Source organism: Rattus norvegicus, chromosome 7 (assembly GCF_021556685.1).
Source record: "Rattus norvegicus strain SHRSP/BbbUtx chromosome 7, alternate assembly SHRSP_T2T, whole genome shotgun sequence".
Taxonomy (NCBI): Eukaryota; Metazoa; Chordata; class Mammalia; order Rodentia; family Muridae; genus Rattus; species Rattus norvegicus.
Window position 1 is genome coordinate 6,446,010 of NC_141540.1, and position 25,199 is coordinate 6,471,208.

A 25,199-nucleotide genomic window follows, 5' to 3' on the forward strand; every position below is an offset into this window, starting at 1 on the left:
ACTCAGATTTTCCAGATTTGTTAAGTATAGGGTTTTGTAGTAGGATCTGATGATTTTTTTTTAATTTCTTCAGTTTCTATTGTTATGTCTCCCTTTTCATTTCTGATTGTGTTAATTTGGATACTGTCTTTGTGCCCTCTGGTTAGTTTGGCTAAAGGTTTGTGTATCTTGTTGGTTTTCTCAAAGAACCAGCTCCTGGTTTTGTTGATTCTTTGTGTAGTTCTTTTTGTTTCTACTTGGTTGATTTCAGCCCTGAGTTTGATTATTTCCTGCCTTCTTCTCCTCTTTGGTGTGTTTGCCTCTTTTTGTTCTAGAGCTTTTAGGTGTGCTGTCAAGCTGCTGATGTATGCTCTTTCCAATTCCTTTTTGGAGACACTCAGAGCTGTGAGCTTTCCTCTTAGCACTGCTTTCATTATGTCCGATAAGTTTGGGTATGCTGTGCCTTTATTTTCATTAAATTCTAAAAAGTCTTTAATTTCTTTCTTTAGTCCTTCCTTGGCCAAGTTATCATTGATTAAATCGTTGTTCAGCTTCCATGTGTATTTGGACTTTCTGTTGTTTTTGTTGTTATTGAACACCAGTCTTAGTGCATGGTTATCTGATAAGATGCATGGGGTTATTTCAACCTTCTTGTATCTGTTGAGGCCTGTTTTGTGTCCAGTCATATGGTCAGTTTTAGAGAAGGTAACATGAGGTGCTGAGAAGAAGGTATATTCTTTTGTTTTAGGATGAAATATTGTGTAGATATCTGTTAAATCTACTTGGTTCATAACTTCTGTTAGTTTTACTGTGTTTCTTTTTGGTTTCTGTTTCTATTGATGCGAGTGGGCTGTTGAAGTCTCCCACTATTACTGTGTGAGGTGCAGTGTGTGCTTTGAGCTTTAGTAAGGTTTCTTTTATGAATCTGGGTGCCCTTGCATTTGGAGCATGGATATTCAGATTGAGAGTGCATCATGGTAGATTTTTCCTTTGACAAGTATTAAGTGTCCGTCCTTATCTTTTTTGATAACTTTTGATTGAAAGTCTCATTTTATTCGATATTAGAATGGCTGCTCCAGCTTGTTTCTTGGGACCATTTGCTTGGAAAATTTCTTTCTAGCCTTTTACTCTGAGATAGTGTCTGTCTTTGTCACGGAGGTACATTTCCTGCATGCAGCAAAATACTGGATCCTGCTTATGTATCCAGTCAGTTAGTCTGTCTTTTTATGGGGTTGAGTCCATTGATGTTGAGATATTGTATCCAGTCAGTTAGTCTGTCTTTTTATGGGGATTGAGTCCATTGATGCTGAGACATTAAGGAACACTGATTGCTGTTTCCTGCTATTTTTGTTGTTAGAGGTAGAATTATTGGTGTGGGTATCTTTTGGGTTTTTTGAAAGAAACTTGCTTTTTTCTTTTTTCTCCATCTTTATTAAATTGGGTGTTTCTTATTTACATTTCAGTTGTTATTACCTTTCCTGGTTTCCAGGCAAACATCCCCCTAATCCCTCCCCCTCTCCTTCTTTATGGGTGTTCCCCTCCCAACCCTCCCCCCATTGCCGCCCTCCCCCCACAGTCTAGTTCACTGGGGGTTCAGTCTTGGCAGGACCCAGGGCTTCCCCTTCCACTGGTGCTCTTACTAGGATATTCATTGCTACCTATGAGGTCAGAGTCCAGGGTCAGTCCATGTACAGTCTTTAGGTAGTGGCTTAGTCCCTGGAAGCTCTGGTTGCTTGGCATTGTTGTACATATGGGGTCTCGAGCCCCTTCAAGCTCTTCCAGTTCTTTCTCAGATTCCTTCAACGGGGGACCTATTCTCAGTTCAGTGGTTTGCTGCTGGCATTCGCCTCTGTATTTGCTGTATTCTGGCTGTGTCTCTCAGGAGCGATCTACATCCGGCTCCTGTCGGTCTGCACTTCTTTGCTTCATCCATCTTGTCTAATTGGGTGGCTGTATATGTATGGACCACATGTGGGGCAGGCTCTGAATGGGAGTTCCTTCAGTCTCTGTTTTAATCTTTGCCTCTCTCTTCCCTGCCAAGGGTATTCTTGTTCTTTTAAAGAAGGAGTGAAGCATTCGCATTTTGGTCATCCTTGAGTTTCACGAGTTCTGTGCATCTAGGGTGATTCGAGCATTTGGGCTAATATCCACTTACCAATGAGTGCATACTATATGTGTTTTTCTGTGATTGGGTTACCTCACTCAGGATGATGTTTTCAAGTTCCATCCATTTGCCCATGAATTTCACAAAGTCATTGTTTTTGATAGCAGAGTAGTATTCCATTGTGTAGATGTACCACATTTTCTGTATCCAGGTTTTTTTCCAGCTTTTTCTAGGGTGTACTTTCCCTCCTTTTTTTTTTTTTTTTGGTTCTTTTTTTCGGAGCTGGGGACCGAACCCAGGGCCTTGAGCTTCCTAGGTAAGCGCTCTACCACTGAGCTAAATCCCCAGCCCCTGTAGTTTCCCTCCTTGTATTGGAGTTTTCCATCTATTATCCTTTGCAGGGCTGGATTTGTATAAAGATATTGTGTAAATTTGATTTTGTCATGGAATAGCTTGGTTTCTCCATCCATGTTAATTGAGCATTTTGCTGGATACAGTAACCTGGGCTGGCACTTGTGTTCTCTTCGGGTCTGTATGACATCTGCCCAGGATCTTCTGGCTTTCATAGTCTCTGGTGAGAAGTCTGGTGTAAGTCTGATAGGTCTGCTTTTATGTGTCACTTGACCTTTTTCCCTTACTGCTTTTAATATTATTTTTTGACTTTGTGCATTTGGTGTTTTAATTATTATGTGACAGAAGGAATTTCTTTTCTGGTCCAATCTATTTGGACTTGCTTCTTGTATGTTTATGGGCATCTCTTTCTTTAGGTTAGAGAAGTTTTCTTCTATGATTTTGTTGCAGATATTTACTGGCCCTTTAAATTGGGAGCCTTCACTCTCTTCTATACCTATTATCTGTAGGTTTGATCTTCTCATTGTGTCCTGGTTTTCCTGGATGTTTTGGGCCAGGAGCTTTTTGTGTTTTACATTATCTTTGACAGTTGTGTTGATGTGTTCTATGGTATCTTTTGCCCCTGAGATTCTCTATTCTATCTCTTGTATTTTGTCGGTGATGCAACTCTGACTCCTGATCTCTTTTCTAGGTTTTCTATCTCCAGGGTTATCTTCTTTGTGAGTTTTTATTGTTTACTATTATTATTTATTTCCATTTTTAAAGCCTGGATGGTTTTCTTCAATTTCTTTACCTGTTTGGTTGTGTTTTTCTGTAATTCTTTAAGGGATTTTTGTGTTTCCTCTTTAAGGGCTTCTACTTGTTTACCTGTGTTGTCCTGTATTTCTTTAAGGGAGTTGTTTATGTCCTTCTTAAAGTCCTCTATCGGACTGGAGAGATGGCTCAGTGGTTAAGAGGACCAACTGCTCTTCCAGAGGTCCTGAGTTCAAATCCCAGCAACCACATAGTGGCTCACAACCATCTGTAATGGGATCTGATGCCCTCTTCTGGTGTGTCTGAAGACAGCTACAGTGTACTTATATATAATAAATAAAAAATATTTTAAAAAAGTCCTCTATCATCATTGTAAAATGTGATTTTTAAATCCAAATCTTGCTTTTCTGGTATGTTGGGGTATCCAGGACTTGCTGTTGCGGGAGAACTGGGTTCTGATGATGCCGAGTAGCCTTGGTTTCTGTTGTTTAGATTCTTGCGCTTGCCTCTCCATATCTGGGTATCTCTGGTGTTAGTTGATCCTACTGTCTCTTGACTGGAGCCTGTGATCTTAGGTGTATCAGCACTCCTAGACCAGCTCTCCCAAGGCAGGATTTGGGTAAGGAGGGCTGTGGAACAGCCTTAGCTCCAGGGCACAGGTGGAGATGCTATGTCTGACCTCTTAAAGGTCTCACCACTTCCCGCCACTGTCACGTTTCTAGTCCCAGACTTAGAACACACAAGTTCTTGGGGCCAAAGTGTAGCTAAACCGTATTACGAGGTGGTGTATTTTCTGTTTGTTTAGTTTTTGTTTGTTTCTGTTTTTTCAAGAAAGGGTTTCTCTGTGTATCTCTGGTTGTCCTGAACTTGCTCTGTGGACCAGGCTGCCCTCAAACTCACAGAGATCCACCTGCTTTTTCCTCCCAAGTGCTGGGATTAAATGTGTGTGCCACCATGTCCAGGTGATTATTTTCTTTTCTATCTTTCACATTTGTGTGATCTTCGGCTCCTGATATAAGGTTGGCTCACATATTGTAACCGATAAATTACAGTTTTTATTCCTGTAAACTTGTAAATAGAGACTAACTTGTTTTGCTGTTGTCTTGGTCCGTTGACAGTCTGAGGATGATGAGAAGCTGAAGAAACGGAAGGAGAGATTTGGAATTGTGACAAGTTCAGCTGGAACTGGAACCACAGAGGATACAGAGGTGAACTATATTTAGAATGCTTCATAGAGCTAGTAGTAAAATCAAACAACAACAAAAAATTAAGAGAATTGTGTATGTAAGCACACACATGCCCTTGAGTGTCAGTGCTTCTGTGTGGAGGTCCGAGGACAACTCTGGACAGTCGTTCTTGATTGTGTGTCCTGGAGATGGAGCTCAGGTTGTCCGGCTTGCTTGGCTAATACTTCTATCTGTTCTCTTGTTTCCCTGGTTCTCCATAGAGCTCTTAAAGAAGACAAGGAAATACATTGAGAAGGGAGGGAGAAGTACCTCTATTTCCATAGCCTACTTTCTCCCTTATTACTGTAATATCTTTAATAATCCTTTGAGAGTTTTATACAGTGTGTATTGATCATGTTCCCCACCTGTTTCTTCCAGATCTACTCACTGCCCACCTCTTTACAAAAACCCACAGAGTGAGTTACTCATATACTCAGAGGTACCAGAGCTAGTGGGTAGACTCAGGGTCATCCACTGGAGCCCTACGGGATCCTGGAAAGAAAGCTGGCTCTTCCCCCAGAAGCCAGCAACTCTTAGTACCTCTTCAGTTAGGGGTGGGCGCACTTGAACTTCTTCCTGCTCCATGCTGGAATGTTTACTAGCTTGATTTTTTGCAGGTCTTGTGTGGGCAGCCATAGCTGCTGTATGAGTCATGTCAAAAAGACACCGTTCTCCAACCTCTGGCTCTTCCTGTCTTTCTGCCCCCTCTTGTACAATGGTCCCTGAGCTTCGTGGATGTTCCTTATAGATGTCATTTGTGGCTGGGCATCCTCATACACTCAGTCTCTGCACTTTGATCAGCTGCGAGTTTACTACCATCCATTGTTCAGAAACCCTCCCTGTGATGAGGTCTAAAGGCTAGACTAATCTATAGGGAGGTAGACAGGGACTTGAAAGTAATGTGGTGCTATATCCATTTACTGGAAGAATAGGAAGGAGTAGGTTCATTCCTGAGGCTCCAACCATGGGCTTTTGGTCAGATCTACAGTACTAGGTATGGGCCTGTACGGTACACACTGTTGGGGTAGGTGGGCATAAATCCAGTCCGTGGACTCTTTACCACTCCGTAGCCAAACCTGTTGCTTGGGCACGTAAGTAGGCTAGATATAGGCTGCTAAATAAAACACCTAATATTTTTTGTGTCTTTTGTTTTTTTTGGGTTTTTTTAATTAAATGTTTTCTCACATAGTATTTTTTTTAAGGATTTATTCATTTATTATATATAAGTACACTGTAGCTGTCTTCAGACACACCAGAAGAGGGCATCAGATCTCTTTACAGATGGTTGTGAGCCACCATGTGGTTGCTGGGAATTGAACTCAGGACCTCTGGAAGAGCAGTCAGTGCTCTTAACCACCGAGCCATCTCTCCAGCCCCATCACACAGTATATTTTGATCTTATTCTTTCCCTTTTGCCAACTCTTCCCAGATCCTCCCCAACTCTCTACTACCCATGTTATGTGTTCTTTCTCAAACAAACAAAATTTTAAAAATAAAATCAATAAAACAAAAAATATCAACCAACCAACTGAAAGACCCCCATGTAGTCTGTTTTGTGTCGCTACCTAATCTTGGGCGTTCAGGTTGTCCTGGAGTGTGCTTGATATACCTGGAGATTTTCCCTTCCCTGCTGGTCTCCATTGCAAATAGCGTCTTTTATTTGGGGGAATGGGTTGGAATGAGACAAGCTGTCCTGGAATTCACTTTGTATACCAGGCTGGCCTTAAACTCAGAGATCTGCCTGCCTCTACCTCCCTCCTAACTACTGAAATTAAAGGCATACACTACCACTGACTGACATTATAACTTCATTACAACATTTCTTCCTCCAAAGTCTCTCATACACTCCATCCCTGCTCTCTGTCAAATTCATGACCTCTTTCCGCCCCCCTCCCCCCCACTAAAAAAGGCTGACAGTTTGACACTGGACAACCAGTTGGTGTGTGCTCTTCCCTGGGAAAGACCACCTCTCCCAGTCCCTGCTTTCCCAGTTGTCTATGGTTCTTTGTGTAGGGTTGAGCCTCGTGGGCTTTTCCTCTGCCCACTTTGGCATGTCCACTAGTGTCCTTGCTCGGCCCAGGACTGGGCATTTGTGTGGATGAGACTAGTTTTTGAAACAAGGTCTTCATGGTCATCCAGTCTGGCTTTGTACTTGAAGCAGTCCTCCTGCCCCAGTTTCCTAAGTGCTAGGATTACAGTCATGTTCCATCATGTCTGCCTTAGCTTTGGTTTTTATTTGTAGGTGAGTATGTTAGGTTCCCATGGAGGCCAAAACAGCTAGAGTTAATGGTGATTGTGAGCTACCTGATGTGAGTGCTGGGAACCAAACTTGCGTCTTCTGCAAGAACAGCAAATGGTTTTAACTATTAAAAGTTTTCCCGGGGTTGGGGATTTAGCTCAGTGGTAGAGCGCTTGCTAGAGGCCCTGGGTTCGGTCCCCAGCCTGGAAGAAAAAAAAAAAAAGAAAAGAAAAAGTTTTCCCAGGGCTGGAGAGATGGCTCAGTGGTTAAGAGCACTGACTGCTCTTCCAGAGGTCCTGAGTTCAAATCCCAGCACCCACATGGTGGCTCCCAACCATCTGTAATGGGATCTGATGCCCTCTTCTGGTGTGTCTGAAGACAGCTATGGTGTCCTTGGAGTTTTCCCACCCCATTCTTTCCCTCTCTTCCCCTTTCCAGGGTCTTATTTAGTAGCTACTATGTAGACCAAGTTAACATTGAACTTGCAGAGATTCTCCTTATTTGGAGATAGTGTCTTAAAAATGAATGTTTTTACTCCAAGTCTTGGAAGAGTTTTGCTTTTATTTCATTTGCTTCCCTTGCCCCATTGTACATGGAATCTCTGTGTGCAGATGTGCATGTAGAGCATAAAGGTTCTACATAAATGTTGACTGCCTTCATTTCATTTCTTTTCTTTTCTTCTGTTCTGTTCTGTTCTGTTCTGTTCTGTTCTGTTCTGTTCTAGGCATGGTCGCTCACTGAACCTGTAGCTCCGTAGTGAGGTAGACTGGCTAGTGAGTGAGCTCCAGTCCAGGAGTCTGCCTGTCTGCCCTTATCCCTGCTCAGCTTCTATGTGGGTCCTGACAGTTGTTTGTGCAATAAGCATTTTACCATTTGAACCATCTTACTATTCCCTAAAGTTTCCTTATAAGTAAGCATTATATGCCATGAAGATTAGGGATCAAAGGCTGGAGAGAGAGCTTGCTGCTAAGAGCCCATGTTGCTTTTACACACATGTACATGTACATGTACATGGGGCAAATAACATGCATGCAGACAAAACAGTTGTATACATAAAATAAATCTCAAAAAAAATTAAGGTCAGTTTATGCTCTTCACTAGAAAAAATGTAAAAAAAAATTGTAGGCTTTGTGCTAGTGAAATAAAATACTATCTGTAGGTAATAGCTGCTTATTTGGTGATGTAGCGAGGTGCACTTACTTCTTCTGATTAGAATTATCTTATGTGTAAGCTTTCCTTAAGCCAGGTATTTTACTAAGTGCATACATTGGTTTCTCCAGGTTAGAGGGACAATGGCTTTGGTTGGAAGTCATGGTCTATAAGAGAGTAGTAGCTTCTGAAGCGAGTGCAGTTTACATGGACCAAAGGATTTGAAGTGTGTTCTACCTTAAACGAAAAAAAAAAAAAAAAAAAGGAAGGAAGGAAGAAAAGGAAAGAAAGAAAGAAATTAACCTGACGTGTGAACTGACTTCAGAGAAGTTGGCTGGGTTCTGTCTAGGGCTGTAGTTGAAAATAAGGACATGGTGCTTTTCCTCGGCCATATGAGGTAGAGTGTGTGCCCGCTTTCTGATGCTCCCTTCTTTACAGAACCCATAATGTACATAACTGCTGAGCCTCAGGGGACTCACCTACTAGTGCTGTTGCCATGTGGCCCTGGTAATAAAAATAATTAGAGTATCGGTCATGTTTAAAGGCACATATACAACATGGGAGTGCTAGACACTAAATGACCACCTAAGGGCATTCAGACATGAGGGAGAAGGCTTGATTTTGGGGGGGGATGGGAGGATCCACACCCTTCCTCTTCCAACTTAATCTCTTGGCATTGAAGAGTCAGACTCTCTGTGGATGGTATTGTTTAACCCTGAAATCTCCTATCTTCCTACTGATCGTTGAGAACTGTACATTTTTCTGCCACGCTTTTTTTTTCTTCTTCTTTTCTTTTTTTTTTTTCGGAGCTGGGGACCGAACCCAGGGCCTTGCGCTTACTAGGCAAACGCTCTTCCACTGTGCCAAATCTCCAACCCTCTGCCACGCTTTTCTTCACCCTTTTTTCACTCCCTGAACATGCTTTCCTCCTCACCCTCTGTTTGTCTAACTGTATGTATGTATGTATGTATGTATGTAGTATGTATGTATGTATGTATACATGTGGGTGTGTTTAACTCAATGTATACGTGTGGGTGGCTGTGTCTGCCTTCCGTCTCTTTTTCACCAAGCCTCCCAGTTCTGACTGGATAACTTGAAGGATTCTGGAATAAAGTCTCTGCCTGAAGTTAGGTGTTATCTCTTCTTGGGCCTTTTGACAGTTAATGTGGGTTTGGTTTAAAAGATGCTGGGAACTTAATCTTCTATTATCATGCAATCTAATTTTTTTTCTTGCTTTTTGTTACAGGCAAAGAAAAGAAAAAGAGCAGAGCGTTTTGGGATTGCATAATGAAAAGTTCGTGCTTTCTGCCCACCCCATAGTGGTTTCCATTTCTCAGATTTTCTTGGTTTTATATATACAGACACACACACACACACCACACACACCACACACGCACACGCACACGCACACGCACACACACACACACACACACACTTCCCTACCTATCTGCCTACATACACAGTCATGTGCCTCACAGTGAGGAAGCATGTACGTTTGGTACATCCTTGAATTCGGTAGCAGTTTTATTTAACTGCTCTTCTGCATTTAAGATTGTTGTGGTTTTTGTTTTTAATTATTTTTGCTTATTAATAAAAGAGGAAGAAAAGAAAATGTGTTTTATTAGGTGTTCCTTTTAAGTTCCTAGAGCCTGATTAGACCACACAGAGGGAGTGTCAATGACAAATATTAGGGAGAACTAACTGTAATGCCTTTTCCTGTAGAAAAAGAAGATAAAGTAGATTGGGTCTATCATTAGCCAATTCATTATCTTCTTCATACTCACAGATATGCTTTATTTTATCTTTCATAATGAGGCCAAGTCACCCCAAGTCTTTGCTTAGGTTGGAGCAACCCACTGTGATAATGTGGAGAAAAAGCCTTAGGGTTTTAGGAAATGTAAGGATAAAATGTGGGGCTAAAGATTAGTTGCCCTCTACTTTGAATGAAGCCTAACTGTATAAAACAGGCCCTGTCTGCTGGGACACTGTGTAGGACCTAGCTCAGGGTAAAGAGGCTGGCCACTCCTCAGGCCGGAGTATAGAGTCTAAAGCTTCACTGGGTATCAGGGATGTTAAGCATTGTTGGGACAGAAGTGGAACAAGATGGGGGGGGGGGGTGCATCTGTGTGTGTCTGCAGTCTGTCCCAAGCATGGGGCTTGGACTTTCTGGATAAGTATATTACTGCTGCACAATGGTGCCAGCCTCCTTTCCACTTTGCAGTCTGGTTCTGTGCTAGTTTGTCCTCATCTCTTACAGTTACAGTGGTGGCATGTCTTGGATAACATTAAATTTCCTTACGTAGTTACCTCCTTCGGAAAGGTTTGACTGTCTGAGCAGATTGCTTGTTCTCTGTGTAGATATGAAAGTTGATATAAGTTTTCTCCTACGTACCTTCCGTATTTTCTCCTGTTTGTCTGTTTGTTTGTTTGTCTGTTTGTTTTTAGACAGGGCTCACTGTAGCCTGGCTGGGGACATGCTGTGTAGTCCAGGAGGCCATGAGTCTAGTCATCCTTCTTTGCCTTCTTAGAGCTGTGACCACAGACAGCACCACCACACCTACCTTGGCTTTCTCAGTTTAATCCCTGTATTTTGGTATTAATAAATACTTTCTTTGGGAGATTTCTTTGGAAAGGTCATAGAACTTCCCTTATTTGAAAGCTTCGAGTTGGGCATTGGTAGAGTGAAACTTTATTCCAACCATAGGGAAGCTAGGCAGGCAGATCTCTGAGTTCAAGGCTAGCCTAGTCTACAGAGTGAGTCCAGAACAGCCAGGGCACAGCTGTAATCACAGCACTCATGGGCCACAGGGGATTTCAAGGCCAGCCAGCTGCTGCATATTCTCTGGCTCATAAGAAAGGTGGAAACCGGGGTTGGGGATTTAGCTCAGTGGTAGAGCGCGAGGCTCAGGGTTCGGTTCCCAGCTCCGGGTGGGGGTGGGGGGGGGAGAAAGGTGGAAACCTATGGAGAATAGATGAAAGGTTGCCAGCTTAGGAAATTTGTCTCCTCTGAGACTTTGGAAAAACTTAATAGAAGAAAAAGTTGATTAAAGTTTTGTCACCTCCTCAGCCAGGTTTTTTTTTTTTTTATGGTTCTTTGTTTGTTTTGGTTTTTTTGTTTTGTTTTTTCCTCCATCTTTATTAAATTGGGTATTTCTTATTTACATTTCAGTTGTTACTACCTTTCCCGGTTTCCAGGCCAACATCCCCCTAAATCCCTCCTCCCCTTCTATATGGGTTCCCCTCCCCATCCTCCCCCCATTGCCGCCCTCCCCCCAACAATCACGTTCACTGGGGGTTCAGTCTTGGCAGGTCCAAGGGCTTCCCCTTCCACTGGTGCCCTTACTAGGCTATTCATTGCTACCTATGAGGTCAGAGTCCAGGGTCAGTCCATGTATAGTCTTTGGGTAGTGGCTTAGTCCCTGGAAGCTCTGGTTGGTTGGCATTGTTCATATGGGGTCTCAAGCCCCTTCAAGCTCTTTCAGTCCTTTCTCCGATTCCTTCAACCGGGGTCCCGTTCTCAGTTCCAATGTTTGCTGCTGGCATTCGCCTCTGTATTTGCCGTATTTTGGCTGTGTCTCTCAGGAGAGATCTACATCCGGCTCCTGTCTCTGCCTGCACTTCTTTGCTTCATCCATCTTATCTAGTTTGGTGGCTGTATATGTATGGGCCACATGTGGGGCAGGCTCTGAATGGGTGTTCCTTCTGCCTCTGTTCTAAACTTTGCCTCTCTATTCCCTGCCAAGGGTATTCTTGTTCTTCTTCTTTTTTTTTTTTCCCGGAGCTGGGGATCGAACCCAGGGCTTTGCAATTGCTAGGCAAGCGCTCTACCACTGAGCTAAATCCCCAACCCCTTGTTCTTTTAAAGAAGGAGTGAAGCCTTCGCATTTTGGTCATCCTTGAGTTTCATGTGTTCTGTGCATTTAGGGTAATTCGAGCATTTGGGCTAATATCCACTTATCAATGAGTGCATACCATGTGTATTTTTCTGTGATTGGGTTACTTAACTCAGGATGATATTTTCCAGTTCCATCCATTTGCCTATGAATTTCATAAAGTCATTGCTTTTGATAGCTGAGTAATATTCCATTGTGTAGATGTACCACATTTTCTGTATCCATTCCTCTGTTGAAGGGCATCTGGGTTCTTTCCAGCTTCTGGCTATTATAAATAAGGCTGCTGTGATCATAGTGGAGCACGTGTCTTTTTTATATGTTGGGGCATCTTGTGGGTATATGCCCAAGAGAGGTATAGCTGGGTCCTCAGGTAGTGCAATGTCCAATTTTCTGAGGAACCTCCAGACTGATTTCCAGAATGGTTGTACCAGTCTGCAATCCCACCAACAATGGAGGGGTGTTCCTCTTTCTCCACATCCTCGCCAGCATCTGCTGTTGCCGGAGTTTTTGATCTTAGCCATTCTCACTGGTGTGAGGTGGAATCTCAGGGTGGTTTTGATTTGCATTTCCCTTATGACTAAAGATGTTGAACATTTCTTTAGGTATTTCTCAGCCATTCGGCATTCCTCAGCTGTTCAGCCAGATGTTTTGGAGTGACTCTCTTCCTTTCATCAGTAGTATGTGAGCCCCACCCCCACCCCCTTTCTACATAAGGCTATATAACCTCCTTTCTGCAGTGTCTTCATCTGAAAACAACCGTAGAAATTGCTGAATTTGTTTCAGAAGACAGAGTATAGATTCAGTAGGATTTATATCCCAGAGTGGCTTTGCATAGCTAAATATTGATGTAACAAAATAGATGCTGATAATAGAATATAATAGTGGGGTCCCTTAACGTTGACTTGTTTGCCTGTTTTGAGACAGGATTTCTCTAGGTAGCTCTTGCTGTCCTGGAACTCCCTATGTAGACCAGGCTGGCCTTGAACTCATAGACTCACTTGGTTATGCTTCCTGAGTGCTGGGTTCAGTATAATCTTTATCTCTTTATCCTCCATAACCTTGCAGAGACATATTCGACTCGACCTAGGATTCTCTGTACTCCTCAGCCCTCATCGCTAGTCCAGGCTGGTTTTGACTTCACAGCATCCTTCAGCATCAGCCTCCCAAGTGCTAGGATTATTAAAGTGATGTGACGACTGCTTTACCTGGCTAAGACTCTCATTCTCCTCCCTCCCCCTCCTCTCCCTCTGTTCATGTGGTGGGGATGGGTGCATGTTAAGGCCAGAGGACACATCAGGACACATTAGATTTCTTCTTGATTGAACACCATTTGATTTATTGAGACAGAGCCTGGAGCTCATTGATTTAGCTAGAGTGCCTAGCTAATAATTTCCACTGATCCACAGGACTCTTAACTCCCAGTTCTAGAGTTAGATGAATGCTACTGGACCTGTCTTCCCCCCCCCCTTTTCTTTTTTTCAGAGCTGGGGACCAAACCCAGGGCCTTGTGCTTGCTAGGCAAGCGCTCTACCACTGAGCTAAATCCCCAACCCCTGGACCTGTCTTTTTATGTGGAAGCTAGGAGTCCATATCAGGTTCTCCTTAGAGCTGAGCAGCAGGCATTCACAGACTACTCCATCTCTAGAGGCTGTTCTTTTAAGGCGAAATCATTGTCTTAGTTTTCTTTACCCCACTCTTTGGAAACTAAACAACAAGTCCTACCTCAAACTCAGATCCACCTGCATGTGTCTGTTGAATGCTGAGATTAAAGGTGTGGACCACCGAGCTTGGCTTTTTCCAAACGTTTTATGGTGCTTTTCACCATAAACGTTTTTATGACGTTTTATGGTAGGGTTTTTTTTCCTCTCTTTTAATAGCTCTTTGTTCCATCTCTCCAGTTCGTATATTTGTCAGAAGATTCTTCTAACTCCTAAGCCTGAGCCCTCTCCTGTCTCATTGTTGTCACTCCACACAGAGAGCATGAACAGTTCAGAATATCTGTTTCTACTAAACTGATCCCGGAAACCTGAGTCCATTTTGTTTGACTCGGCCAACATTCATGGTTAGAGTTTTGTCTTTGGGACCTGAGCACCAAGGTGCCCTTCTTCACCACCCAGTCTGCAAGCTGCAGGGAGAACTATACTCCTCAGCTGTAAATCTTTTTATGGTTCTCTAGGACTACTTATTTTTCTCTCATCAGAGGCTCGTTTGCTAAGTAGAAGGCTGAAAGCTTCTATAGGGGTGAAGGCTATGGGAAGGCAGGCAGAAGAGCAGAATTTTTCTTGTTAGGTCAGACACGGAATGAGGGGGATTTGAATAGTTGAGACAGGATAACTTTCTAAACCACTTTCTTATGTGAGGCCTCTGACAGACAGTGGCACTCATTTTCTGACTATTGATCTCTTGAGACAAGGTCTCTAGCACAGGCTGGCCTCAGATGTAGCTGAGGATGGCTTTACATTTCTGGGTCTTGTTTCTGCCTCCCTTATGCTGGGGTTACAGGCCTGTGGAGCATGCCTGGTTTTCAGTGGTGGGCAGGAACTCCCATGTATGCTAGGCAAGTGCTCTTATCAGTTACACTGCATTCAGATCCCTAACCTCTATCTTGTTGTTCTCCTCAAAGACATCAGAAAGGGATGTCTCTACCACCCCTTTGAATCCAGTTGTTTCTCAACTTTCTCAGTTTGTGTGGTGTGAATTCAGTTTCCCACCTTTATTATTTAACAACAGATTAAATTAGATTAAAACATAATACCCTATGTTACCTACTTAGGTTTGGTTCCTTGTTCTACCTTACGGCCTCTGCATTCTCACTGGACAAATGACTTAATTGCTCTGTGGCTTTCCAAACTCTTATCAGTAGAAACCCTATTTTGAGGCTATGAGAATTAAATGGCACATCATGCTTAGCACACATCCTTAATGTTTTCCTAGTCCTTTTGTTAGCTTTGATGGAGATCTAGGATAAGTAGGGAGGGACATTACCCTAACATACTCCCACAAATAGGTTCTAGCTAGGGGATGGTGGTGGGTTGGTGAGCGGAGCCTTTGTATATACAAGTGTGCCTGTTTATGTGGTTGGGCTTTTTTCTGAGAAGCAGCCCAGGGCCTTTTAGTTTCATTGCCAGGAAAGCTTTGGTAGAACTAATGGCACAGAGAAGGCCAGGTGGTAAATTGAATCTTGGGACTCAAGCAAGACTCTTGCCACCCCTTACTCTGCTTGTGAATTGTGCTGTAAGCATGTGAGAAGCTTTTTTTTCCTTAGTGGACTCAGTGTTCGAAACATTTAACTACAATGGGGAGCTGCCGGCTTGACTTTTGATAGAACTACTGAGGCACCCAGGATTAGGGTACTATAAAATAAAACTCTGGCTGGACCATTTCAACCTTTCTCGATCATTCTGTGGCGATCATTCTATGGGGGCTAGGTGTTTTTGCAGTCTTTGGGACTGTGTCATACCCAGCTCTGTGAGGAGTTCTAAGCACCCTCAGTTTCCCAGCCTCAGTTCATCCTCCAGCCCCAAGTCCTGGCCACCATCCCCCATGATCTGAGTGAGTGCTCCTCATCCTCCCCCATGCCTGAGTGAGTGCTCCTCCTCATCCTTCCCCCTGCCTGAGAGCTCCCCATCATCCCCCATGCCTGAGTGCTCCTCCTCATCCTCCCCATGCCTGAGTGCTCCTCCTCATCCTCCCCATGCCTGAGTGAGTCCTCATCCTCCCCCATGCCTGAGTGAGTACTCCTCCTCATCCTCCCCCATGCCTGAGTGAGTGCTCCTCCTCATCCTCTCCCATGCCTGAGTGAGTGCTCCTCATCCTCCCCCATGCCCTGAGTGAGTGCTCCTCCTCATCCTCCCCCATGCCCTGAGTGAGTGCTCCTCCTCATCCCTCAGTGAGTGCTCCTCCTCATCCTCCCCCATGCCCTGAGTGAGTGCTCCTCCTCATCCTCCCCCATGCCTGAGTGAGTGCTCCTCAGCCCGCCAGTCCTTTGACTTTTAGAGCCAGCCTCCTCAGCTCTTGGTCTCCCTGATGTGGATGTGATGCTCGATCGGGGAGAAGAGCTCACCATTGAACTATTAAGCTCTTTGACTGCTTTTATTTTTCTTTTTTCAGGTTCAAGTGCTGGATTGTGTCATGTGACTGTCCCAAAACTCAGAGCACCCTTTGGCCATCTTTGCCCTCTGTCACATAACTTGAAAACTGCCTGGTGGCCTTTTTGCAATGGTTCCTTCCTGGAAACCTTGATCTTGTTGAAGAAGTCCTTTCCTGGTATTCCAGTGCCCCTGTCAGCCCATACTCCTCAGACACCCTTAACAAAGGCAATCACACACATGATGTAACAAATACACAAAATAAAGAGTTACACTAATAATACGTTCAGAGGAGCACCGGCCAGTCCATACAGGTAGTGTGGGAAGAGGTGCCAGCTCCCACTGAATGCTAGGCCATATCCTCAAGCCTCTTAGGGGATAGAAAAGACCAGGAAACTGAGGCTCAACTCAGGTTTATATTCATAAGACAACCCCATTCCCCCTGTACTTGGTAGTAATAAAGAGGCAATAATTGAAGTGTAATGCCCCAGCTCTCTAAACTATGGAGAAGTTTACCTGATACCTAATTGTCCAACCCTTACCCTTTCTAAGATCAAGAGGCATTTGACTTTGGAGGAAAGCAATCCTCTTTACTATTCTGTACCTCTCCTCCACCAAGGAAGTATGATTGGTGTTGATAGTCAAATGTGTCTTGCTCTTTAAGATGGGGTAGGAAAAAAAGGATTAGGAATGGCCAGAGAGGAGAGGCTTGGGACTAGCTGCTGCTGCTACATGAGAAGTGAGTTGAAAGGCTTAAGAACCCCTGTCCATTCCTCGGAGACTCCTTTCCTCCTCTCCTCACTATGAGAATAGGAGTTAGGTGCTAAGGACGGACACATCCCTTGACCTCTCTGTGGTCTGGCCCAAGTGAGAGAGCGTGCTCTTAGGACGTGCAGACCTTCCAGGTCAGGCTCGGTTCAGTCCAGTCTCTGCCAGACCATCACTGCTGGTTCTATTAGTGATCATTTGCTGTGACCTCCCTTCTCCCTACCCCATCCTCTTAAGACTCTTGTCTAGAGCCAAGAGGCCACTGCCGAGGTACGGTTAGGTGTGGAGGTTTTAATTCCTTGGCTTCAGGTACTGTCCAGCTGAGAAGCAGAGGTGTACTGTACTCTGAAGCCTGTGACTCTTTAGCCTCACATCTCTTCACCACCGTTGTGGTGCCCTGGTTATCTAGTTCCACAGCGAGAGGTATTTTATGTCCATAAAGTGCCCGTGGTAAGTGCTCAGAATTCATCTCTTGGCTGTGGCGGGTGCTGCTGCCGCTCATTCCATCAAGGGGAAGGAACTGAGGCACAGTGAGTGCAGAGGAGGGTGGGTCAGGAGTGTGGGAGGAATGAGTGGGTGACTCGTAGTGGCAACTACCCCTTGCCTGCTCCCCAAGCCTCTCCCGTCCTCTGCTGTGCCTGGCCTTGGCACACGCCTTTCCCCGCTGTACTGTCCCCTCCTGCTGCCAGGTGCTGCTGCTATATTCCAAAAATAAGATAAAATCATAGACACTCTGCTCCCTTGTTCTCCATCTTCCACCCTGAGCTTTGGGTTAGGGGACTAACATGCCCCCCCTTCAGAATCCCTTCCACCTTGGTCTGCTGGCCATTCCCTAGCCTAGAGCAGTGATTTGGATTCAAATGCCCTGTAACCTTCAGCCTCTTTACTATTTTCTTGACCCTTACCCTTCCCAGATCTGGGGGACTCTGGGACTTCTAACTCTTATTGACCTGAAGACAGAGGCTGAGAGCAGGGCATTCCACAGGCTCTTTGGTCTCTTGGCTGAGGAGAATTTGGGGATGAGCAGACTATACCCTCTGGCTAAATAATACCAGAAATAGGTAGGCCTGAGGGGTAGTTTAGTTGCTCTCATGGATGTTGAGTTCAGCCCCTGTCCCCCAGCTCTACAGTCTGAACTGCTTCCGTGACCACTCGGTTCAACCCGTTTGGCTCGAGAAGGTTGGTCAGGGTGATTGTGGGTTGGAAACCTCCATGTGTTAGCCCTCTTGCCCTTTCCCCATCCCCAGCCCTGGAGGCATAATACAAGTGCTTAAGTAGGTCGGAACCGGGGAAGAGCAGGGTTTGGGGAATAAGGGACCAATGGGGCACAGTGGGCAAGGTCCCTCCCATTCCAGTAAAGCCAAATACCAAAAAACAAAACGTCATAATAAATAAATAAATTAAAAAAACCCTCCCAGGTCCTTACTTTGCCCCATCCTCATTCCACTTCCGGCTGCTACTGGAAGGAGAGAGGGAAAAAGCTAAGAATGAACTTCTGATTTACTCCTACTGAGTTGTCAGGGAACTACCCCAAACTATACCAAGCCTCTCACCTTGCTGTGGAAAAACAGGCTTGGGACAGGGCTCTCGGTTTACTCCCATTTCAGTCTCTCTCCTCATCTGCTTAGTCTCTAATCTTTTTGCCTCTCTGTTCCTTTGCTTTCTCACTGTTCTGTCTGTTCTCTGTCTCTATCCTTCCATCTTCTTTCTCTGTCCCTACATCTGTCTTCTTGCCAAACCTTCACACCTGCAAATCTCAGATACATTCCACCCTGACTGCCCTTCTTTTCTCCCAACCCCTCACCCCTCCATCCCCACCTGCCTCCCTCTGTTGTATTGCACACTGCTTGGTCAGGGAACAAGGTGTGACGTTCGTGGGAAGAGGTGGGGAGGGGCGCTCTAGGGCTTGGGGAATGGGGACCAGGGCTGGGGTTCTTGGGGTAGGGTCTGAGGGAGGCATCCACTGTAGCCCACACCTTAGGAGCAGCCACATCGATCCACCACCATGCCAGGGATCTTGCCGTAGATAATCTGCTGCTTGTCATTGAAGTAGAGCATGTTGATTGGGGACATCTTGGTAGGGGTGCAGCAGGGCCCAGCAGAGCCTCGTGGGTTGGCCTGTTGCACCAAGTGGGTGTGTGGATACTTTTGCATGAACATGTATTCGCACTGGCCGGAGCAGTAGTTGGCCTTGTAGCGCTTAGGTGCGATGATCCAGTCCCAGCCAAAAGCCTCGAAGTCCACTGTGAGAGGGTATCGGCAGCAGCGGGACTCACTCGAGTGTTCATCGCAGTCTAGGCCTAGGTTCCGCCGGGACCTCTTTGTGTTCTCTAGAACTCGAAGCTCCATGAAAGGGTGCTGAGGGGCAGGGAGAGGGGAGAGATGTGACATAGCCCTCAGCAAGTCCTCTTACCTCACTCCACTACCTGCATCGCAACAGAAGCATCAGACCTCAAACCATAACCTCCCGCCCAGTCATTGTACGCACTTCTCCTGACATCTAGCCATCTCTCCCGCTCCCTAGTTCTTCCTTTCTGGCAATGTGACCTCATCAGATTCTTGGCCCAGGGACTTATCAAGGGCCAGGTTCTTTGTTTTGTTTTGAGATGGGATCTCATAGTAGCGCAGGCTGACCTCAAAATTGCTTTGTAGCAAAGATAGTAAAAAAAGTCTAGAACTCCTGGTCCTCCTGTTTGGCCTCCCCATTGCTAGGATTAGATAACACCACGCCCAAGGGTCAGTTTTGTGTTCCCACGGATCTCCCACTAACTGATACCTTCACCCCAAATCCAGTTTTAGTTTTCAGCTGTCATCTGGCTTAAATCCCTGAAAAGTGATAGTTGCTACCCCACCTCCTCTGAAATTAGTTCCTGGCCCCAACCATCACATTCCTCATCTACTTTTCTAACCCCATCTCCTGGGGACAGGTTTTACATATCCTCCACCACCACTTCAGGCCCCTGCTCACCAGCCCCTCAGCTCCTGGCCCCAGGGAGGTGACAGCCAGGTCTGTGCCACTGGGATCAAAGGCGTTGATCTCGATTCCCCAGTTGCTTTGTGGCTGGCGAAACCAGCTGTGTAGCACTTGCTTGAAGTCGATGCTCTGCCAGTGGCCGGAGCGTGAGTGTAGCTCAATTTTTAGTGACCGGATCCGGATGTGACGCCGGCCTCCACCCCCTCCCCCTGCGGTCCCTTCCCCAGTTAGGGGCTTCAGTCGTAAGATCTGCAGGTAGACTGTTGCTGGGCGGGGCACAGGCCGGAGGTACACCCACAGTTGGGCCTTCAGTACCTTTGTGAACATCACCTTGGGGCTGAAGTGGAAATGGCAACACAGAGGGCTGCCGTCTGTCTGCACTGCAGGGTCCGCTATAAGAGAGAAGGGGCACAACATCAGCAAAGGGTGTTTGTGGAGGGGTCCAGCAGCCCCGGTGGCTTGAGCAGATTCCTCTCAGCCCGTTTTTTCAGTTCTTCTTTACCCTTCTGTGCCTGTCTTGTGGGTTACTATGTCTCTGGCACCTAAAATTGTCTCATCAGTGGGATGATGCATCTGTCAGGCCTTACTGATCTATACTATTCCCTACAACATGTCTCCTAACAGAGGATCCCTCTGCTAAGATAGTTGTGGCATCCACCTCCATCTGAGGCCTTCGCCGCCAGCTACACCTCTCACCATACCTGCTATCCTCAAGTGACCTTGCCACATTTCTGCCCCGGTTTATCTAATGAGCAGGTGGAGTCTGGCAGCCCACTCCCCTGAAAAAAGCAAACGAGGCATCAGAGGACATAACCCCGGGTCCTGAGACACAGATTTATAAAGTCAGTCGCATCAGATCTAGGCTCCTGGTTCCCAGTAGCACATCCTTCAGAATGGAACCACCAAGCATTTCCTGTGTTTCTGACTCTCCATCCCTCTCCCTAAGAATAAGTGTCCTCTGCTGCTTCTTCACTGCCAGTGGAGACACTCAGCTTCCAAGGAAGGAAAAACTTGTGGAGTGTCCTACTTGCCCAGAGTATCAGAAACCATATTCAACACACCTATAAGTCACCTATAAGCAGTCATTTTCCCCCTTAAGCTCCCTCTGCTTGTTAAATGCAGTGCCTCTAACTTTACAAAGTGAACATTCCAACTTTACTTTTTAGCCAGTTTCCCTTGTTCAAGATCCTAGAGTCTCAAGGTTGGCTCTCAGTGTATCCCTTTGCTTTCCTCAACCTCTTCTCGGCCTTTGTTATGAGACATGAGTTTGTTAAATGTCCCTAACTGTCCTGGAATCACTACACAGCCCATGCCGGCCTCAGCTCATAGCAGTTCTCCTGTCTCATCTTCCATTCTCTAGGTAGAATCAGAAATGAGGTTGTTCTGGTGAAGTCTAGGCCCTAGTCTGTCACACCCAAGTACTACCATCTGCATAACCATGGAGAACTTAACCTCTGTTGTCTCCTGTTGGCTCCCCATCACCCCAGAAAGAGGTGTTACTCCTGGAAGGCGGAGGTAGGGATGAGGAATGGAAATTCAAAGATCAGGAAGGGACAATAAACCAAATGCACTGCAGCGGAGTGCAGCACAGCTGTGCGTGTGAGTGTGTGTGTGTGTGAGTGTGTGTATGTTACTAGGGAGCTGTGCATGAGTGTGTGTGTGTGTGAGTGTGCGTGTGTTACTAGGGAGCAAACCTTGGACCTCGCACCTGCCAGGCAAGTACCCTACGGAGCCTCATTCTTTCTCTTTATTTTGAGATAGAGTTGTCCAAGGCTGGCCTTGTTCTCTAGTTTAGGCAGGCTTTGAACTTCAGAAATTCCCACCTCAGCCTCCTGAGTAGCTGGGATTACATGCTGGTACCACCAGGTCCAGCTGCAATTATCTGTTTCTTGCCATTAGATACTCATCTCTCAGAGGGCTGATGTCTGAGAATATTTTATCACCACTGTTGTTTCTGTGGCTCCCATAATGTCAAGCAGTAAATCTATGTTGAGTGTCAGGCTCTTCCTAGGCTCTTCTGGCAACAAGGAAAGTAGGTTTAGCCACGTGCCTGGGCTGTTGCCTGGTATTTAACCTTAAGCACTATACTTCTCAGTGTCACAGATAATTCTGTGCACTAAATAAGAACTTGAAAATTAATAGCTTCCCAATAAATGTTCATTGTATAAACTAAACATCCCACTTGAAGCTGAGATAGGGTCACGAGATATCCTTAAGTCTGGTTCCTTCGGACAAGGGTTCCTCTATCTCTGTGAGGGAATCCATATTTACGTCTGTGTATCTGCAGTAATGCTTCTAGGGGGAAGAGGTTGGCGGTGATAAGGTAAGGATGAAGAGACAGAATGAAGACAGCTTAGACCAAGACCAGCAGAGGAACGGACCAAGTAGACCACAGTAAGGGGAGTGAGTACTTGGGGAATGGAGCGCACTGGGTAGGGTAAGGGGGCAAAGGCAGGACCCGAGTGGGGTACGTAAAGGTGCAGAAAGAGGAACAAAGAAGCAGGTAAAGCCCTGGAGCCCTGGTGGGGAGGAGGGCCACATCTGTGCTGCATTGATTGGGTTGGTGGCGGGCGGCAGGTCAGGTTTAGTGGGCGGTGCTGCGGGGGAGAGGTCATTGCACTATTTTCAGCAAAGGCCCAACCCCCTCTCTGCCTACAGCCTCCACCCCACCACACACCCTCTCCCAACTCAGGCTGGATGGCCCAGGGGCAGGAGGTTGGGCGAGAGGGCAGGGGCCTCTTAGTGTGCACAGGAGAGACAAACTGAGGGGCTGGGCTTGGCTCCTAGAAGAGCAGGGGGCTGGGTTCCCAGGGATGAAGGCTGGAGTGGGAGAGTGAGAGGGTAGAGGGAACTAGGGCAGGCCGAACAGCCTAGGAAAGGTGGGGGCTGGGGTCCGGGTTTGGCTGGGGGAGGGGAGGCAGGGGGAGGGGAGCAGAGGCCATCTCTGCTGACAAACACCTCCCCCGATTAGCAGAGCACAAGTCTCTTATTAAAGCGGGTCCCTGGGGATTAGACTATAAAAGTCTCTTTTTCCTTTTCCCCCCTCTCTCTCTCCCTCCCCTCCCCTCTACTCCCCCTCCCTCTCTTAAGGTCGCAGCTAGACTCTTAAAGGGGAAGTACAATACCTGGTTTGAAACCCCGTTCCTGGGTTACCTAAGTTCTGGAGTGGCACTAAAATGGAAGTCAGGGTGAGACCCAGCCTCATTCACTGTACATTCCCACCCCCCGGGCCTAATGGCTACCGCCCAATTCGTGCATTCAGAGTCCCTTCACTTCCTGCTGCTCCCCACTACCAGAGTTAATTCTGGGCTCAAGCCTTCTGGTTCAAGGAGCCTAGGGATAGCGAAGGGCAGTAGGAAGCCTACAGCTGGGTCACTCACCCTGGAAATACACACTTTACATCAAACAGACCAGAATATCTTTTCCCTATATATCCTGCATCTTCCAGAAAATTTCCTACAACTGTTTTCTAGACTCCTTTCCCCATTCTTGCCCTTAGTCAATCTCAGGCTGACCCTGGTTTCCAAAAGTAGAAGCAATAAGAACAAGGGAGACTGAGAATCCAAGATCAGATCTCCGTGCCCACATAGAGTTTCCTGGTTCTCTGAGTTGTCTTTACAACCCTAACCAAGTTGGAGTTGAATTCTGCAGAAACTGGGTGGCAGCGCCAGGCACACAACCTTCCAGATGCACACCTGGGTTCCAGTACCTCTACCATGGGGTGGGCCGCTAGGACTTCCAGCAACCCCTAGCTTTTTATGACCCATCTGCCAATAAACCAGCCCCCACTTCTGTTCAGAGCCATAAAACCAAAGGAGGGGGGCTTGCCAAACCACTAGGGAATAGAGAAAGCCTGGTTCCCTGGAGTTGGGGGGCGGGGGGAGGACAGTCAGTGGGGGAGGGGAAAGGGAGTCACCTGACCCTAGGGAGAGGAGGCAGTGGGGGCGGTAGTATTGGCCTGGATTTTCCAGGCCATAAAATTTCAAAGCCGCTCCTGTCTATCAGAGTGTTCATCCTCCGTTTGGCCAGGGGCTCGGATGCCTGGGTTCTCCCATCCCCCTCATCTAGTTCTTTCTCCCTGGGTCTTCTCTGGCTCCAGCTGTGGATAGGACAGGGAGTAAGGACGCTAAGATGAGAGTAACCAAATGATACTCGTTAAGTCGCAAGCGCAGTGGAGTTGAGTTATTTGAGCTCTTTCTGCACCAAGAAGGAACAGCTCCTCTAGGTCCTAGGGGACACCGTACAGTGCGAGATCAGGTGCAGAAAGGAAAGGTGGCAGGCAGCTGGGTTGCTGACAGGGACACCGGCTTTAGGTCCTATGCCTTGGCGTTAGAAGAACACTTTGCAACCCCGTGGGTGCCTTCCCGAGCACCGGGCAAGGTGTTGGTGCTGGTGCCAGAGCAACGGGAAGATGGCACTGCGGCCCAGCTGAGACTGCACGGGTCACCGAAGCTTCCCACCTAGCGCTCCAGAAAAGTCACTGTTGGGTGCCAGTTTCTAGGACTACTTCAACTTGAATCTTTTTCGCACAAGGGATGGGAAGCAATAGCTCACAATCTGCCCGGTTTGCCCCCCCTCCCCCAACGCGCCATCCTCCCCCCCACCCCCGAATGGGGCGTGCACTCAACTCCGCTGCCCATCTTCTCCGCTCAAAAAAGTTGTGTGGAGTGGCCCGGCTCCCCAATCCGTCAAGTTTTCGCAGAAAGGGCTTCCGGGTCCTTCCCGAACTGCACCGCACCGCGCACACCCCGCAGCCCACTTACTCTCCTGGGCCATGCTTATGACCGTCTCGGTGGTAGCGTGGTACTCGTCCTCTTCCAAGAAGTCCTCGGGCTGCAGCGCGTCGCCTTGGAAGTCGTGCAGATCCAGGATCTGCTGCAGCGGCGGCGCCTTGGGCAGCAGCTGCTTCACCACCTCCCGGCTGATGTTGGGCGCCTCCTTGAGCCGCAGTTTGCTCAGGATCTGCGACTTGATGCTCTCCAGGCGCAGCTCGCGGCTGTGCTGCCGCCACACGCACACGGGGCAGCCGTCCGGCTCCGGTGCAGCGGACGGGGCCGGCCGGCTGGAGCGCTCCCCCCCGACCCCGGCCGCCGCCGCCGCTGCCGCCGCCGCCGCCGCGGGGCCCTCGGCCGCCTCCCCCCGGGGCCGCAGCTCCAGGGCGAGGAGCAGGAAGCCCAGCAGCAGCGGGGCCGCGAGCACCATGCTGCAGGGGAGGGGAGGACTGGGGGGCGGGGACGCCGGAGTCCCGCGGGGAGGGGGCGGAGGGAAGAGGGAGGAGGAGGGGGTCCGGGCGGCGCGGGATTGGGGGCTGCCCGGCCGAGGGGGGGCCGGGGGCCGGGGGCGGCGGGCGTACGGGCGGGGCGGGCGGGCGGCCGGGGCGGGCGGCTGGGGGGGCCCAAGCCCGGGCCGGGCCCTTTATAGCCCCGGCCCCCGTGTCGTCAGCGGCCGCGATTGGCTGCGGAGCCAACAAAAGAGGTAGCGCTGTCATCCGAGGCGAGAGAGGGAGCCGGAGAGAACCGAGGAAAAGAGAGAGAGAGAGAGAGAGAGAGAGAGAGAGAGAGAGAGAGAGAGAGAGAGAGAGAGCACGAGAGCACGGGCCCAGAGAAAGATGAAGAGACCGAGAGATGAGGGGGGGAGGGGGGAAGCCAGGAGGGACCGAGTCAGAGAAATCGGGG

The 25,199-nt window shown here is 47.3% G+C and overlaps 2 protein-coding genes across 9 annotated transcripts in view; one reads left to right on the forward strand and one right to left on the reverse strand.

The window, feature by feature from the left end:
* The window catches only part of Sarnp (SAP domain containing ribonucleoprotein), a 60,841-nt gene extending 44,776 nt beyond the window's left edge, over nt 1-16,065 (forward strand). For 4 of the 8 annotated variants that reach the window (XM_087557687.1, XM_087557686.1, XM_087557681.1 and 1 more), the window contains 3 exons: nt 4,306-4,395; nt 9,048-9,095; nt 15,805-16,065. In XM_087557687.1, coding sequence (XP_087413813.1) covers nt 4,306-4,395; nt 9,048-9,089 — 132 coding nt within the window. In that variant the 3' untranslated portion in view covers nt 9,090-9,095; nt 15,805-16,065. 8 annotated transcript variants of the gene reach the window in all.
* On the reverse strand, nt 15,766-24,759 carry Gdf11 (growth differentiation factor 11). The gene is given in 3 exon segments (NM_017203.1): nt 15,766-18,908; nt 19,519-19,916; nt 24,288-24,759. Coding segments are annotated over 3 exon segments (1,218 nt in total). The 5' UTR covers nt 24,727-24,759; the 3' UTR covers nt 15,766-18,527.
* Nucleotides 24,760-25,199: the final 440 nt, after the last annotated feature.